The sequence below is a fragment of the Hemicordylus capensis genome, chromosome 5 (assembly GCF_027244095.1).
Source record: "Hemicordylus capensis ecotype Gifberg chromosome 5, rHemCap1.1.pri, whole genome shotgun sequence".
Lineage (NCBI taxonomy): Eukaryota > Metazoa > Chordata > Lepidosauria > Squamata > Cordylidae > Hemicordylus > Hemicordylus capensis.
Genome location: NC_069661.1, coordinates 109333572 through 109348365, shown reverse-complemented (window position 1 = coordinate 109348365; position 14794 = coordinate 109333572). Strand labels below are relative to the sequence as shown.

The window sequence follows — 14794 nt, the reverse complement described above, 5'->3', positions numbered from 1 at the left end:
GCCTACATTTGTTGATCCCTGTTTTTAAGCCACTGTGTTCCTGTACTCCTTCTCTTGCTCATGCATTACTTCCATCATATGGCCACTCCATAGGAGAATTAGACATTATTTGGGGCTAGAGGTTTTAAGAATTCGGCGGGGGATTGTTAGCATATGCATAGCTTGCCAAGCAAAATGCAGTTGCAGCAGACAGAAGCCTCAAATATCATATGGTATCAAAGATGTGACCAGTGTTCCCTATAACCGGGATTCCCAGATGTTTTTGACTACAGCTCCCAGAATCCCCAGCTGCAATAGCCTTTGGCTGAGGATTCTGGGAATTTTTGTGAACAACCTCTGGGAATCCCTGTTACACTGGGATTCAACTGGATGCAACAATAGATGTGACCCTCTTGGAAAGGTGAGGATAAGGTGGGGATTTTCGGTTTTCATGAAAATCTATGTCCTCCCCTCCATGGACAATTCCTGAACCCCAGCCACCATTCTCTTTACATAGGAAGCTGGCAGAGTAAATTCTGAGCTGTTCCTGGCAGAATCTGGAGTAGTGGAAAAGCACATAAAAAGACAAACAGCAATCTGGTTTCACAGTGTTGAGAAAATGCCCTTAAAGTGTTCAGCATATTATTTGCATTAAGTAATGTGGAGGGTCCGGAGAACACGAATGAGATCACACCACTGCTATCCACACAGGGAGGTGGTGTTCAAGGCAGATGCCTCCCAGAATCATAAACAAACACATGGATTTAGACTCAGTGAAGAAGAATGTCCCACCCACAACACAGGCAAGACTCTTAGGCATTCTGAAATGTTTACACCAAAGCATCGTTCAAAGAGCTCTCTGCACCTGTGAAAGAACTGTGGGTGGGAGGATATGTTCAAGATGAAGACATCAGAAGATTTTTAATGTACAGCTCTACTTTGTGCCAGGGCAGTTTAGAAAGGCAGAGTGGGGACAATTACTCTCCCCCCACCCCTGCCCCCCAGTGTTCTCTCTAACTTTTTTCATCTGTGAGCGGAATGAGTTTTGTTCTGGGTGGCAGTATCAAGGCAGTGTGCACACACATGCATTCAGAATGGAGCCTTCCTGATTCAACCAGAGTGGGATCTAAAATTAACCGTGAGGACATTTTTAAAAAGTGTGCGTGCACACACGTGCGCATGCCTTAGAAGGAACGCTGCTCCCCCCGCCCGTGTTTCAAAGCTCAGATGATTATACATCAGTAGCAACTACATGTGTGGTCACTTGCTCTCTAACAATTTTGGACTCATGCCATTTGCAAGGCCTGTGATCCAATAATGACGTTTCCAGCAACTGTATTGCAAATCCTTAGGTCTGGTCTTCCCTCTTCACAAGAAAGTCGGATTTTACAAGCAAAGTGGAGGCTACAATTCTAGCTTCTGCATAGTCATTCCCATTTACTTCAATAAAACTGCAATGGCATACCACCACTGCCCTGAACTATTTTCCCTAAGCAATTCCTTCCTTAAGCCTGGTGTAGTATTCGGTGTCTGGGTCAAATAGATCTGTCATCCTTGCAAATATTGATTCTCTTGCTTTTCATTTTTGCTGACTGTATTTTGGCATGGTGCAGTGCTTTCTTGCTTATTAGAAAAATTAATTGTTATACGCTTAGAGTAATTGTATAGGTATAATTTTGACCTGTAATTCGATGTTGCATTAACCTGAGTGAACAGCAAAGTCAATTATGCAGACATCCATTGTTCAGGCTCAAGCCATTGACTACATGAGGAGACATCTGTCATACAGTACAATGAACCCAAACCTTTGCACATTGAGACACAATCTAGCCCAACTATATTCTATCTTTATACATAGCTGATTGTTATATTAATTCCAGCACTGCTTTGAAACCTTTATGGCTGGTTTACACATGCATGTACAGCATTTGATTACTCAGCACTTGATAGGTCCCAGCTGAATATATTTATTGACTCCACTGAAAAGTATTTGGTTGACTCCAAAGAAAGTGAATCCTGACTAAGGGCATTGAGACCAATGGGACAAGTTAGTTGTGACTATTTGTGACACTTTATTTGAATATAACCCATTGGGTTTGAGGTAGGGCTGTCAACAAATGGTTAGCTGGTTGAATAATTGTCAACAGATTAATTTTAACAGATTAATTAAGGAATTTAAAATTGCATGCTACCAAAACCTACATTATTTGAAATATTTAAGGAAATGCAATGCAGTTTAATTCAATAAACAAAAACTACTACTTGTGTTAGAAGGAAGAGCAGTGTTTACCATTTTCTTTGCCATTCTGTATTATAGTAATACAACAGACTCAACGGACATAGCAACATAGCCAAGTGTTTATTTAATTCTCAACCCTGAGAATTAAAATTAGTCTGCACTAATTAATCAATGCCAATTGAAGATTGCGTCTCTGGTCTGAGTGAGGTGAAGTGTAGTGTGTTTGTTCTGCAGTGACTTTTTCATATGAGCAACTCACTTCCTGATGCTAAGCTCATCAAACAATGAAAATAGATGGGTGACCTTAAGAATCATTCGCATTACAGTCAAAAGCATATATCTTTCAATTTCTTTCCTTCTTTTGAATTGAGTTGCTTATTTTTCCTTTCTTTTCAGTACCAAAAGCTCAGCCATTTCAAATGACCTGACCCTCCAAAACCTTCCATCCTGCCATCCGCCCTCTAGACCACAACTCCATATTGCCTTAAATACTCTGAATTTGATGCAGCATTAGCTGCCTTCAGACTTATTTAAAAGTTTAGCATACTCATGTACACCATCCAAAGTGGAAGTCCCTAGAAGTCCGGTTCCCTGGCACATCAACCACTCCCTCTGCCTATGCTGCTCATGATTATAGCATTTGGCTGAAGAGTCGAATGCTGTAAGCGTGATGGTGGGCACTTCCGTGGTTGGAAGCCTGGGGTGCCTCAGGTATATTCAATGAAGCTATTCACATGCTCATGCAAACTGGGCTAAGGAAGCCCAGCCTGGTCTTTTCTGTGCATGTGAACCACTTGGATTGGGCCCTATACTGCCGACGCCTCAGCAGCAAAAACATCTAGGCAGCCACCCTCCAAACTGAGGTTAGGAGAGTAAGCACTCTCCTAACCCTGTATCTGTGATCATCTGGCAGACTACAGAGATCATAGACAGCTTTGGGAAAGGGGGATCTCCATAATGCACCATACATTCATACGGTGCATTATTGGTGCACCAGGGGGTGGGGCAATACATCCTGGCCTCCAAGCTACCAGCAGCAGCCAGTAGTCATCTGGGCGGGCGATCCACCCGCCAAGGAAGACACCCTTGATTGTCTGCAGGGAGGTGAGCACTTTAGGGATTCCTCCCCACTAACCTTCTTGCACTTCCTCACTGCTTGTAAGAAAGGACTCAATGTGTAACTAGTCTACACATGTAAATCCCTGTGCAAATGGAAGTTTCCATTAACAAAATTTAGGAATGGGGCCCGTGCGTGAATGTCTGCACAGGATGGAGTTGGGCCTTCTTTGTGTATCAGGACAGGGGGTCTTTTGTTGTACATTCAGATGTTCTAGAAATTAGGCTTATTTTCCCCTCTGGATTAAAGAAATAGTTTTGCATTGCATATCTAGGGTAAGGTGCTAGGGGCACCTGTCCTAAGTACAGCTTGCACCAATACCCAATAAAAGCAAAGGCCACATTAAATATTGACAGCTAGTGTTTTCTTTTCAATATAGAACAAGTAAACATGTTTTCAAGATGGTGGGTGAAAAGCCAGTGATAAGCTTACTTAGAGGCAGCCAGCTTGGCTGTGTGGCAGCAGTACAGCTTTTCATTAGTTCTGTGCCTGTAGCCTAACACAATAAAGCACATTCAGTCACTGCTATGAATAAAGAGAAAGTGCTATGCAACATTGGGAGCCACCAGGTTTTTGGCACAACAGCATCTGAAGAGAAGGTGTCTATCTGAGCACTGAGAACTTTCATTTCAGCCTTGATGTAAAAGTCGCCCCCAAATCCATCAACATCCTTGCTTTGCCTCATTGTTCCTTTGGATAATGGGCAAGGTGCAGAGTTCGGTACTTGTTCTGGGTGGCAAGATTGCTAGTTATAGTAATAGTCTTGGGAAACTGTGTAGTAACATTCTGATATTCTAGTGAATCAGAATCTCTCTCTCTCTTATATATATATATATATATATATATATATATATATATATATATATATATATAAAATACGCTAAGGACATACGTGGCAAGCCCCACCCACACATTGCTTTACCAATTGGAGGTAACAGAGCAGAAACACTGTGGTCATTGGGCAGTGGGGGTTCCATATGCAGATAGGGAAGAGGAGTGGGTAGAGGGTGAGTGAGCGAGCAGGTGGCAGGGAGGGGGCAGACGAGGGGGTGGATGAGTGGGTGGCGGGGAGGGTTGAGCGAGAGGGAGGGGGTAAGCAAGTGAATGTGCGAGTGGGCAAGGGGCAAGCAAGTGAGAAAGCAGGCGAGCAAGTGAGCAAGTGGACTAGGGGCAAGCAAGTGAGCAAGAGAGTGGGCGAGGGGTGAGCAAGCAAGTGGGCAAGGGGTGGGGAGGAAGTGAGTGAGTGGCCGAGCAAGGAGGCGAGTGGTGGGGAGAGGGTAGGTGGGTGGTGGGGAGAGGGGTGAGTGAGTGAGTGAGCAAGCAGGGAGTGAGCAAGCAAGCGGCGGGGAGAGGGAAGCTGAGAGTGGGTGTCTGACACTGAGCAATAAAGTGGGGGCTGTGGTGTGTGGCAAGGAGAGCAACAAACTCCTCATGCATAGATGCTCTGTGTGGGTTCAGCTAGTTCTAGTGAATATTCTAGAGAATCTGAATTTGCTGAGAAGTTTACTTATGAAAATTGTTGTGACACTAATTCACTTTGTTTAGGAGTAAAGAAGCTTTGAGAGTTGACCCGCAAATCCAAAAAGGACTACTTGTTTCTGGTTGTGTATGAATCTGTCTTTGCCTCCACCCACCCACACTTTTTCTTTTTGCTTTACACCATCCTCACCTCAATTATTTCAGCCTTTGGCTAGCAGATTTTTGAGAAGCTTTTTAAAGCCCCACTTTTATTTTTATTTCATGGTAAATTATAGTTTGATGATTTCCTAATTGAAGAACATCGCTGTAATAAAATACATCTGTCACACGCTAACAAGAAGCTTTCTTTGTGGAGAAATCTAATCCATTTATTTTATGGACTTCCAGTTCTCTAGAGAATGTTGTCAAATATACACGTTGCTTAGGTTTATTGCCTTTGAGGTAGCTGAAAGATGCTTAACATTGCAAGTAGGCAAAGAGATTTATCTGTTCTCTGTTGCTGAACATATAAAGCTATTTTGGAGTGGATAGGTCTATCTGGCTCAATATTGTCTCAGTGACAACAGCTCTCCAAGGCAACATCCAAGCAACCTCAGACCTTCCTATTCACACATGATCAAGGAATAATCTGTGTACAGTGTACGTACATACAGCTCTGTACATACATACAGTTATTCACAAATTCTGTTGAATGCACATACTTCAGTACACTTCCTATCTGTATCCTGCATTTCAGGGGGCCTGTACCAAAGTTCACTCTTAAAAGGAACACATGTACATTCATTCACATAAAAACATGTACATGTGTACAGACACCTTGAACGCACATACAATATCATGTCAGAATAGGACTACTTTTAACTGGAGAGATGTCAGGGATGGGACCCCAGACCTTCTGCATGGAAAACATGTGTTCAATAACTGTTTGAAGCTTCTTCTCTTAATATACCTCGCTCAATAAGATACATCAAGGTGATAATCCTACACACACATACATGGGATCAAGCTTTAGTCATACAGTGGAACTTCTAAACATACATATGTAAGATCAGGCCATTTATTTTCTCATTAGACATTTCATTGCTGGTACGTGTACATATAGATTTCATGTGATTCTATGTCCATTGGGGTGGGGTTGTGGCTTCCCATATTTAGAAGAACTCTTACATGTTTTTTTCTAGAACAGACGCACAAGCTCTGCTGATATGAAAAGGGGGAACAGGATCATGCCTGTGGAAACACACAGACACCCCGCCACCCCACAATGTGTTCCATTGGCACAGAACTTAGGACATTATTATTATTATTTGTTTACACAGTCAGACAGGTGTTATTGACTGGTTTGTTTTATCCAGACATCGAGTCCTTCCCAAGGACCTGGGATGGCTGAATTTTATTGTCAATTGTTATACTGCCCTTCCAAAAATAGCTCAGGGCAGTTTACACAGAGAAATAACAAGCAAATAAGATGGATCCCTGTCCCCAAGGGGCTCACATTCTAAAACACAAGATAGACACCAGCAACAGTCACTGGAGGAAGTACTGTGCTGGGGGTGGATAGGGCCAGTTACTCTCCCCCTGCTAAATAAAGAGAATCACCACAGTAAAAGGTGCCTCTTTGCCCAGTTAGAAGGGGCGAACTGTGGAACTCTTGATGACAGTACACACATGTGCACTCATGTAAGTTCTGTGCAGCATTAAACTCGGAGAGATGGGAGGATCAGGATTGTGCTGCAGTGCCATCCCATTCAGACAAACAACTGAAAAGGGCTATGATTAGATTTCCAGAAGGGAAGGGAAGCTTGAGGGGGATGTTCATCTTGCTTTAGATTTTCCCTAGGTTCATTTTAGATGTTATGCACAAGCAAATACCAAGTTTGCTGCAGTGTATGTACACTCAACAGGAAGCTGCAGTCAGTACTGGCTCCCTGATTAGTGTACCTTTATGGTACACATGTTTGTTACAATAAAAATCTGCATTTTTAAGTGCACACTTAAGATGTTTCAAGTATGCACTTTAAAAAAATACTGTCTGAAGTGTTCCATAATGCTCATTAGAGGGTGCCTTTGATCATATGCACAAACAGTGCTTGAAATTCATTGACCCTTTTAAGTGCATAGAAGGGCTCAAATGTGGCCTTTCTTTTATTCCTTTTTATTCATTGTTTGTCATTGAAAATGAATGCACTCTCATTTGCTACCAGAGAACCTACACTCAGAACACCTCAGAAACAACAAAACCCAGTACCTCATGGGCTTGTGGGTATGGGGGTGGTTGGCACCCTATGTGCACTACACCACCATTCACTCTGGGCTACCCCAATCCCCCCCCCCAAGTGCAGTTATAGGGCTGCTGAAATCCCCATTATTCCCTATGGGGGAAAAGCTTAAAGACGCTCAAACTTCGCAAATTCTTTAAAAATCACCACTTTGCCCAATTCCTTTGAAATCTGGATGGTAGCAGGCACCCATTGGAGCACTACCACCCGACCCACTCTTCTGCCCCAGGAGCCCCTTTTCTGCCCTGAAACTGCCCCAAAGATGCCCAAACTTCAGAAATACTTTAAAAATCAACCCTTTGCCCAATCACTCTGAAACCTGGATAGTAGCAGGCACCCATTGGGGCACTACCACCTGACCAACTGTGGCACTCGTAGGAGGTGTCCACAAGCAGAAATGGGCACTGTCTGTCCCCATTGTTCCATAGGGTGGATGCAGCACACATCAACAACAGCAGAGCTTTGCAAAGAACAAGGTTTCCACAGGTCATGCACATCTACTGTGTCACTCACCACATCCCTTGTGTCCCCCCCTGAAATGCAATTGATCTACACACAACAGTGTGAAACAACAATGAAATGCACTGCCCATGTGCCCCTTCCCAATGCAGGGTAACAGCAGCAGCCAGCAACAAGCAAGTGTGATATCACAGATGCAGTAGACACAGATGAGGGCCATCAGCAGCATCAAATGTGCCCTGCCCTCCCTCCCCCAAGCATTTTTCATTCACAAGCAACAGACACAGCTACATCTGTGACACCCAGCCATAAAAGCGGTTTAAGTAAGGAAGGGTGCAAAACAACATTCTGCCAGTGGAACAGCGAGGTTTGGCCCACCTAAACAAGTAAAAGAGTGATGATGATAACAATGGCACACAGTTTTTTGGCGCGGGGTTGTTGGTTTTTTGGGGTTTTTTTTGACATTTCTGCAACAGATCAGAGCCTGTGGCACCAGTACAACTTATTGTAGATGCCAGCAACCTAGTCTGAATAAAAATGATGATGATGCTATGAGTCACAATATGAACCAATCTTCTTTGCAAAGAAGTCCACAGAGAGAGAGAGAGAGAGAGAGAGAGAGAGAGAGAGCCTGTCCTGTGCCCATCCATGAGGTTCCCAAAATACAGGCACAACAATAAACCATCCTTGCCAGTTGAACTGCATAATATATATACTGCTAGACTTGAGATTATGTAGGGGGGAAGCATAGTATACCTGTGAGTGTGTGCTCTGCAAAAGGGTTAGTGGGTTTAGGGTTAATTTTTGCCATGGCCTCAGAATGCTGCAGTTGGGGATGGGGGCGGGGGTAAATGGGCACACGAAGGAAGCTAGAGTCTGTGCCTTCCTGCCCACTCAGAGCCTGTTGGCTGCTGGGCAGAGAATATTAATACTGATATATTATGGGCACAGAAGGCTAGAGGACAGGCTTCTGTTTTTTGTTTTTGTTTTTTAAATGCCCCCCTCCAAATCTTTGGAATGGGAAAAAAGTCAGAGTAGTTTTTTAAAACCATGAGGCTACACTACCCTTCTACCCACCTACTAGTACTAGCTAATGGGGATCCCTTCCACACAGACCCCCTGTTTAAACTTCTTCTAAACTAAACAACACACAAATTTTTAAATTCAACTGCAACCCAAAACCTCCCTCCAAACAGGAAAACTCCCAAGAATACAGAATTCCAGAGTGTGTGTGTGTGTGTGTGTGTGTGTGTGTGTGTGTGTGAGAGAGAGAGAGAGAGAGAGAGAGAGAGAGAGGTACACTCACTCAGTCTAGGGCTTCACCCACATTGTGTGTCCAGTCGTCCACTTCTGTGGTCTGGTCTCTGAGTCTACTCTTCTTCAATCTCCTTCTCCTTCTTCAGTCTTCAGATCGGGGGGGGGGGGGGCTGGGGCAAAAGCCTGGAAAACTGGGGGCCAGGTGGCCAGTGGCCACAGGGGCTGGGCCTGGTGGCTGGCACAGACACAGCTTGCACAGGCAGGCAGTTATTCTCTTAGCAGCAGGAAACAGGTGAAAAAAGAATTCTCTTCTTCTCAGGAACAAAAAAGCAATGCAGCAGATAATCCATTCCCAGGCTACAATGCAGCAGCTATCGGGGCAGGCAGGCTGGGTGGCAAGGCAGGCTGGGCTCAGGCTGGCAAGGCAGAAGGCAATAGGCAAGGCAAGGCAAAGCAAAACTCTCTCTCTCTCTCTCTCTCTCTCTCTCTCTGCCTCTCTCTGCCTCTCTCTCTCTCTCCTCCCATGAGGCAGAAAGGCATGATGGTGGCTGCTGCCTCTTTAAATCTAATTGAAAATCCCTCCTTGACCTCCCCCCCTTGCCCCTTCTTTGACCCTTTCCCTGGCCAATATGGGGTCAGTCAGCAGTGGCAAGAGCCAAACGAGCCAATCTGGAACCAGGAGGGAATCGCCAGCAGATCAGCCCATGCTTTCGTTCACTGATCTGAAGCATGGAAGGGCGGGAAATTCAAATAGATGTCAAACACAAAATGGAGACTACATGGAGATCACCACGAAATGGAGGTCTGAAACAACAAAACCTTCAGCTCTGAAATTTGGGCGATTTGTTTTGGAGCCGAATCTTTCAGGATTTGCAGATGGGCAATTTGTTTCGTGCACAAATCGCCCAGAACAGGCAGATTCGGGTATAGATTGGGTATAGATTCGGGTATAGATCTATACCTGAAATGTTTTGCACATCCCTACAGTTAATGATTCAGTACAGTATGTGTGGGCAGGAAGAAGGGAATTGGTATCGGGGGGGGGGGATGGAAGTCTTGCTGCATGCATGGTGCTCACCATGTATATCTTCAGAAAGAGGCCGATATTCTAGGATATGATATACTCATCTACTGAATAGAGGCTCTCTATGTCTTTCCTATCAGCAATCTGTACTTCCATAACATGGCATGTCCATTCGTTTTGGTAAACACACAATGGCAGAGAAGTCTCTGGATCACACTTGCCAGCAGCTCTATGCAAGCACCTTGGGAGTGTGTGTGGTCATTGGCTTACTCACAAAGCACCACACACACACACACACACACACACACACACACACACACACACACACATTCAGCTTGTCAAGTCTTGTAATGTAATTACAGGCCAGAGACTGGTTTTCTTATCATGGATTGGAGCCAGTAATTACGAACCAGAGCAGACAATGGAGGTTTGAAATAGATGTTATGGAGGACACCTCACTGCCGCTGAAGACAGGTGCCTATATGTCCTTTTCTTTCTTTTTCTCTGTAACAGAAGGCATTCAGGATGAGCAATGTGGAGGGGAGAAAGCCATGTCCTCCATGCCGTTGCACTCCCTGGCCATGTTCCCTAGGCATCTGTCCAGTGCTTATCTGCAGAAGCAAGCATTGGACAAGGGGGAGAGGGAGAGTTCCTCCCCATGCCTTGAAATCCAGACAAGTGGTGAATATGGGGACACTTAGGGAACATGGTCAGGGAGAGCATCATTTGGATCACCAGTCTGAATGTGGGGATAACATTGGCAGCAGGTAGGGATAATAAACACCATGACGTGATGTCATTGCATTGTGAGCTTCATAATTTGATTTCATTCAGTGTGTGTGTGTGTGTGTGTGGACACAATGATGTCGTATCACAGATTTTTATTTACTAGATGTTATAGGGTAGAGAAAAAATGGAGACAATGGGTTTCTGGTTTCAGTGGCAGTTGCATATTTTCCATATTGTTTGGTTAGCATAGCATGTATTGATACTTATAGTGCTTTCATGTGGTCTCTTTAGTGCTATGTTAGATGCCACTTACTTAGACAACTGGTAACTAGTACTGGTAACTGGTACTGCAACATAAATTTTATCTTTTAAGAAGAGAGAGGATTTGCTTTTAGGATGAACTGAGGAGAAAAGTGCTAAAACAGCCTAGAAAAGGAGGCAAAATTTAGTACATTTCTAATTAAAATAAACTTGTCCCCAGACTCTATTTTCTGTTTTAAGTTGTCGTTTTCAAGCTTGCAATGTTATTTCTATGTACATTCCCATCTAATGCAGTATGATTGGATTTAAGGGTGCAGAGATAAGAATCTCTCTTAAGAAATGAAAACCATGTGGTAGGAATAGGTTAGCTAAACCCTGCTCACATCCCGGTAAGCAGATATATATTTTTGTATTTTTTATAGGTGGATACAGTGCAGACTACGCAGCCCCCTGGCCACATTGAGGAATCGTGTAAAATGAATGTATGTGCTCGTAAGTGAAATATATATGAATGGAGCTCCAACTCCTAGCGTATGTTGGATCCTTTTAAAAAAAAAGTGACCTCTGTTTAACAATGTCATACTAAGAAATCGATTCCCAAGAGGCGGGGGGGTCTCTGCAGAGTTCAAAAGACTTTTAAAGCAAACACTCATTATTTTTCAAACAGACTTCTGAATCATTCTTATTTTTTTAAAAAAGGTGTGCAAATGAGAAATTCAAATTACCTCTTGGGATGAAGGTGTATGTGTTTGGGAAGAGCAATGAATTGATTCAAGAGATCCGAAGGGATGTGAGAAAGGTTTTTATAAAACAAAATGGCCAACTATCGGTGAACAGAATCACATTGCCATCTTACATAGGACTGTGAAGAGATCTTCCCCCTTCAATATGCTTCTGAGAAGACTGGAACGCTGACAAAGAATTTATCAGATTTTACTGGGGAGGGGACTGGTAGAAGAAGATGAGTATGAAAGGCTTGGATAGCTGTGCTATAGATGAAGCAAAAGATCCCTTAAGCATGTGCTAGACCCACAAAGAAAATGGTAACTATACCTCAGAACTGATTCTGGAAAATCTGAAGAAATCCCATCACAGCATTGATGGAGTAAACAAGACAATATTGGACCCTCTGGCTGGAATGAGATATTAAATGTATGGAACTTGCTAATTGGTCCCGTCAGGAAACTGAAAAATTAACCATTGATCTGCTTAAATATATGTATTTAAAAGTTTGTCTGGGCATATTTATGGAGTTAGGAAGTTTACAGTTATCACGTAAAAAGGCCTTTCCCAATTGGACCTACACTAGAAGAGGACAGGGTTCCATTTAATTACAGGATAATTTGCATGATGGGGCACCCCCTTTGCATTTCAACTCCTTGTTAAACTTAATATGTCATAATAATTCAAAGACTATATTTTTTTGTAACTGAGAGATTAAATATATTTGAACACACATGAAGTTGGAAACATTGATTTATGAGGTGATGGATGGAGGCCACCTCATGTTTCCAAATCATTGTCTCATTCATATCAGTCATTTCCATCATCTAATGTGAGAAGCAGGGTTTTTTAAGTATCAATGAATGTTCCATGTTATTTTATTTTATTCTCTTCTTTTGTTGTTGTTTGCTTACCTGCAAGGCATACATTTAGCTTTTTCAGATTGTTGGTTTATGTCTGGTATATTTATATGAGGACCTTATGTTGCATTCACTAATACTGACATTGTAAAACTATACAATTAACTTGCATTCACAATATGCCTTTTATGGGAGTCAGAATGAGAGTCAGTGTTCAAGATCACACATTGGGGGCAGGATATTGCCAGAGTTAAGCCCTTTTACGTCCTATTGATTTCAGTAGAGGAACTAAAGCATATATTTAAGGGCACAACTATATGAGATGCCAGGTGATCTGTGACTGGAACTCCCATGGTTTGGTTTGGTTTTTGTTTAAAGACACAATGTAGCAGGGGGCAATTACAGGTCAGAGCCACAGTGTTTACAGGTCATTATAATTCAGATTGATTGATTTTTTTCATTTATATACCGCTCCATAGACAAATCTCTGTGTGATTTATGGATTAAAACATAAACAATAATTAAAATAAAAGATCATTTAAAACAATTTAAAAATAACATTAATAAATCTTTAAAACATTATGAACTGAAAACCTGATAAAATCGGTGCATTTTAATATGTTGCTTAAAAACAAGCAGAGATGGGGAGGCTCTGATTTTGTTTGAGAGCATGTTCCAGAGCCCTGGGGCAACCCTAGTGAAGACTTAGTTTTGGGTCACCAACAAACGAGCAAGTGGTAACCAGAACTGGACCTCCCCCAATGGTCTTAATAGGTGGCAGGCTTCATGAAGTTGCACTCTCTTAAATACCCTGGGCCCAAGCTGTTCAAGGCTTTATAGGTAATAACCAGCATTTTGTATTTTGCCCAGAAATGTACTGGCATCTAGTGTAGTTCCTTTAGGACAGAAGCAATGTGGTCTCTTCAAGTAGCCCTGGAGACCAACTTGGCTGCCACATTCTGCACCAAATGCACTTTCTGGATGACGTATAAAGGCAGTCCAATGAGAAGCATTTTGCAGTAGTAAGACTTGCATGTTACCAGTGTATGCATCACTGTTTCAACGTCATTTATCTCCAGAAACGGACATAGCTGGTGGATCGTCCAAAACTGATAGAAATTACTCTTAGCCACTGCCTCAACTTGAGATACCAGGGAGAGATTTCGGCCCAGAAGTACTCCTAGACCATGTACCTGTTCTTTCATGGGGAGTGCAACCTTAATTCCAACCTCCAACAATAAGTACCTTATTTGTTTGGACTTGTACGTTGCTATTTGGATTCAGCTTCTGTTCGTTCTCCCTCATTGAACCCATTACTGATTCCAGGCAGGCATTTTCTGATGAAGTTGATATGGAGAAATAGTCAGTCAGTTTTTATTACAGCCATTGGCTAGCCAAAAGACAAAAAACCAGAACAACAAATATAACTAATATACACAAATAGTGGCTGATAATTACACACAATAAAACAGTATACAAGCATCCCGGATAGATTACTTTAAAGACAGTAAAACAACTGATATGGAGAAATAGATTTGGGTGTCACCAGCATATTGATAGCACCCTGCACTAAATCTCCTGATGATCTCTCCCAGCAGTTTCCAGTAGATTTTAAAAAGCATTGGAGACAAAATGGAGCCCTACAGGACCACATACAGTAGCTCTTTTTTTTAAGAGCAGTGATACCTTCTGGAATCTACCTGAAAGGTAGGAGTGGGACCACCACTAAGCAGTGCAAAGGAGCAGCTCCATGGTAGCAATTCAGAACATTGTAAATGTACAATTACCTGGATTCAAATTGGGGTCACAGTGCTGAGGAGTCGTGGGCCTTAACCCTTCCCTCATGCAACATTCCTGATTTAAATTGCTGCTCCTACAGCTGCTATTTTTTCTATAGAGAAATCCCACCCACATTTTGCCCGGATCGAAATCTGACCCCTCCCCCATGCTGCTACATTTGTTCTATACAAAATGTGGGAGATCCAATCACAGGCCCACTGTCAGGTCTAGTTTGGACCTGATTCTCCATGGACATAACTGGAACTTACAAATGCTTAACTTTGGCTTTATCCTGCCCTTCGTGTTTGATTGCTATCTGTCATTTCCCCTTTCCTCTGTTTGGTCACACATTCTCCTTACTATTATTATTTTTAGAAACACACTTGTGGTCTGCCCACATTTTGGTAATCATTCTCAGGTGGTGGAATCTATCATATGGTAGAAGTTTTGACCTTTTTATTGTATTAAGAATATATTATCAAACTTCAAAGTCTGTACACTTCTACTGTATTGATTTTTCTCTCCGCAAAATCAATAAGTAAAATTAATTTTTATTAAAAAATCTATTCCTTTAAAAAAAAATTGCTTCATAGTTCTATGAATATATTT

At 42.5% G+C, this 14794-nt stretch overlaps 1 protein-coding gene across 13 annotated transcripts in view; it reads left to right on the top strand.

Moving 5' to 3' along the window:
• PCDH7 (protocadherin 7) overlaps positions 1 to 14794 on the top strand; it is a 557215-nt gene that overhangs the window by 72207 nt on the left and 470214 nt on the right. The window contains exon 2 of one of the 13 annotated variants that reach the window (XM_053253016.1): positions 11246 to 14780. The exons of the other annotated variants lie outside the window; for them this stretch is intronic. Within the exon in view, the coding sequence (XP_053108991.1) occupies positions 11246 to 11323 (78 nt within the window). The 3' untranslated portion in view covers positions 11324 to 14780. Of the gene's footprint in view, positions 1 to 11245; positions 14781 to 14794 lie in introns of those variants that run through there. 13 annotated transcript variants of the gene reach the window in all.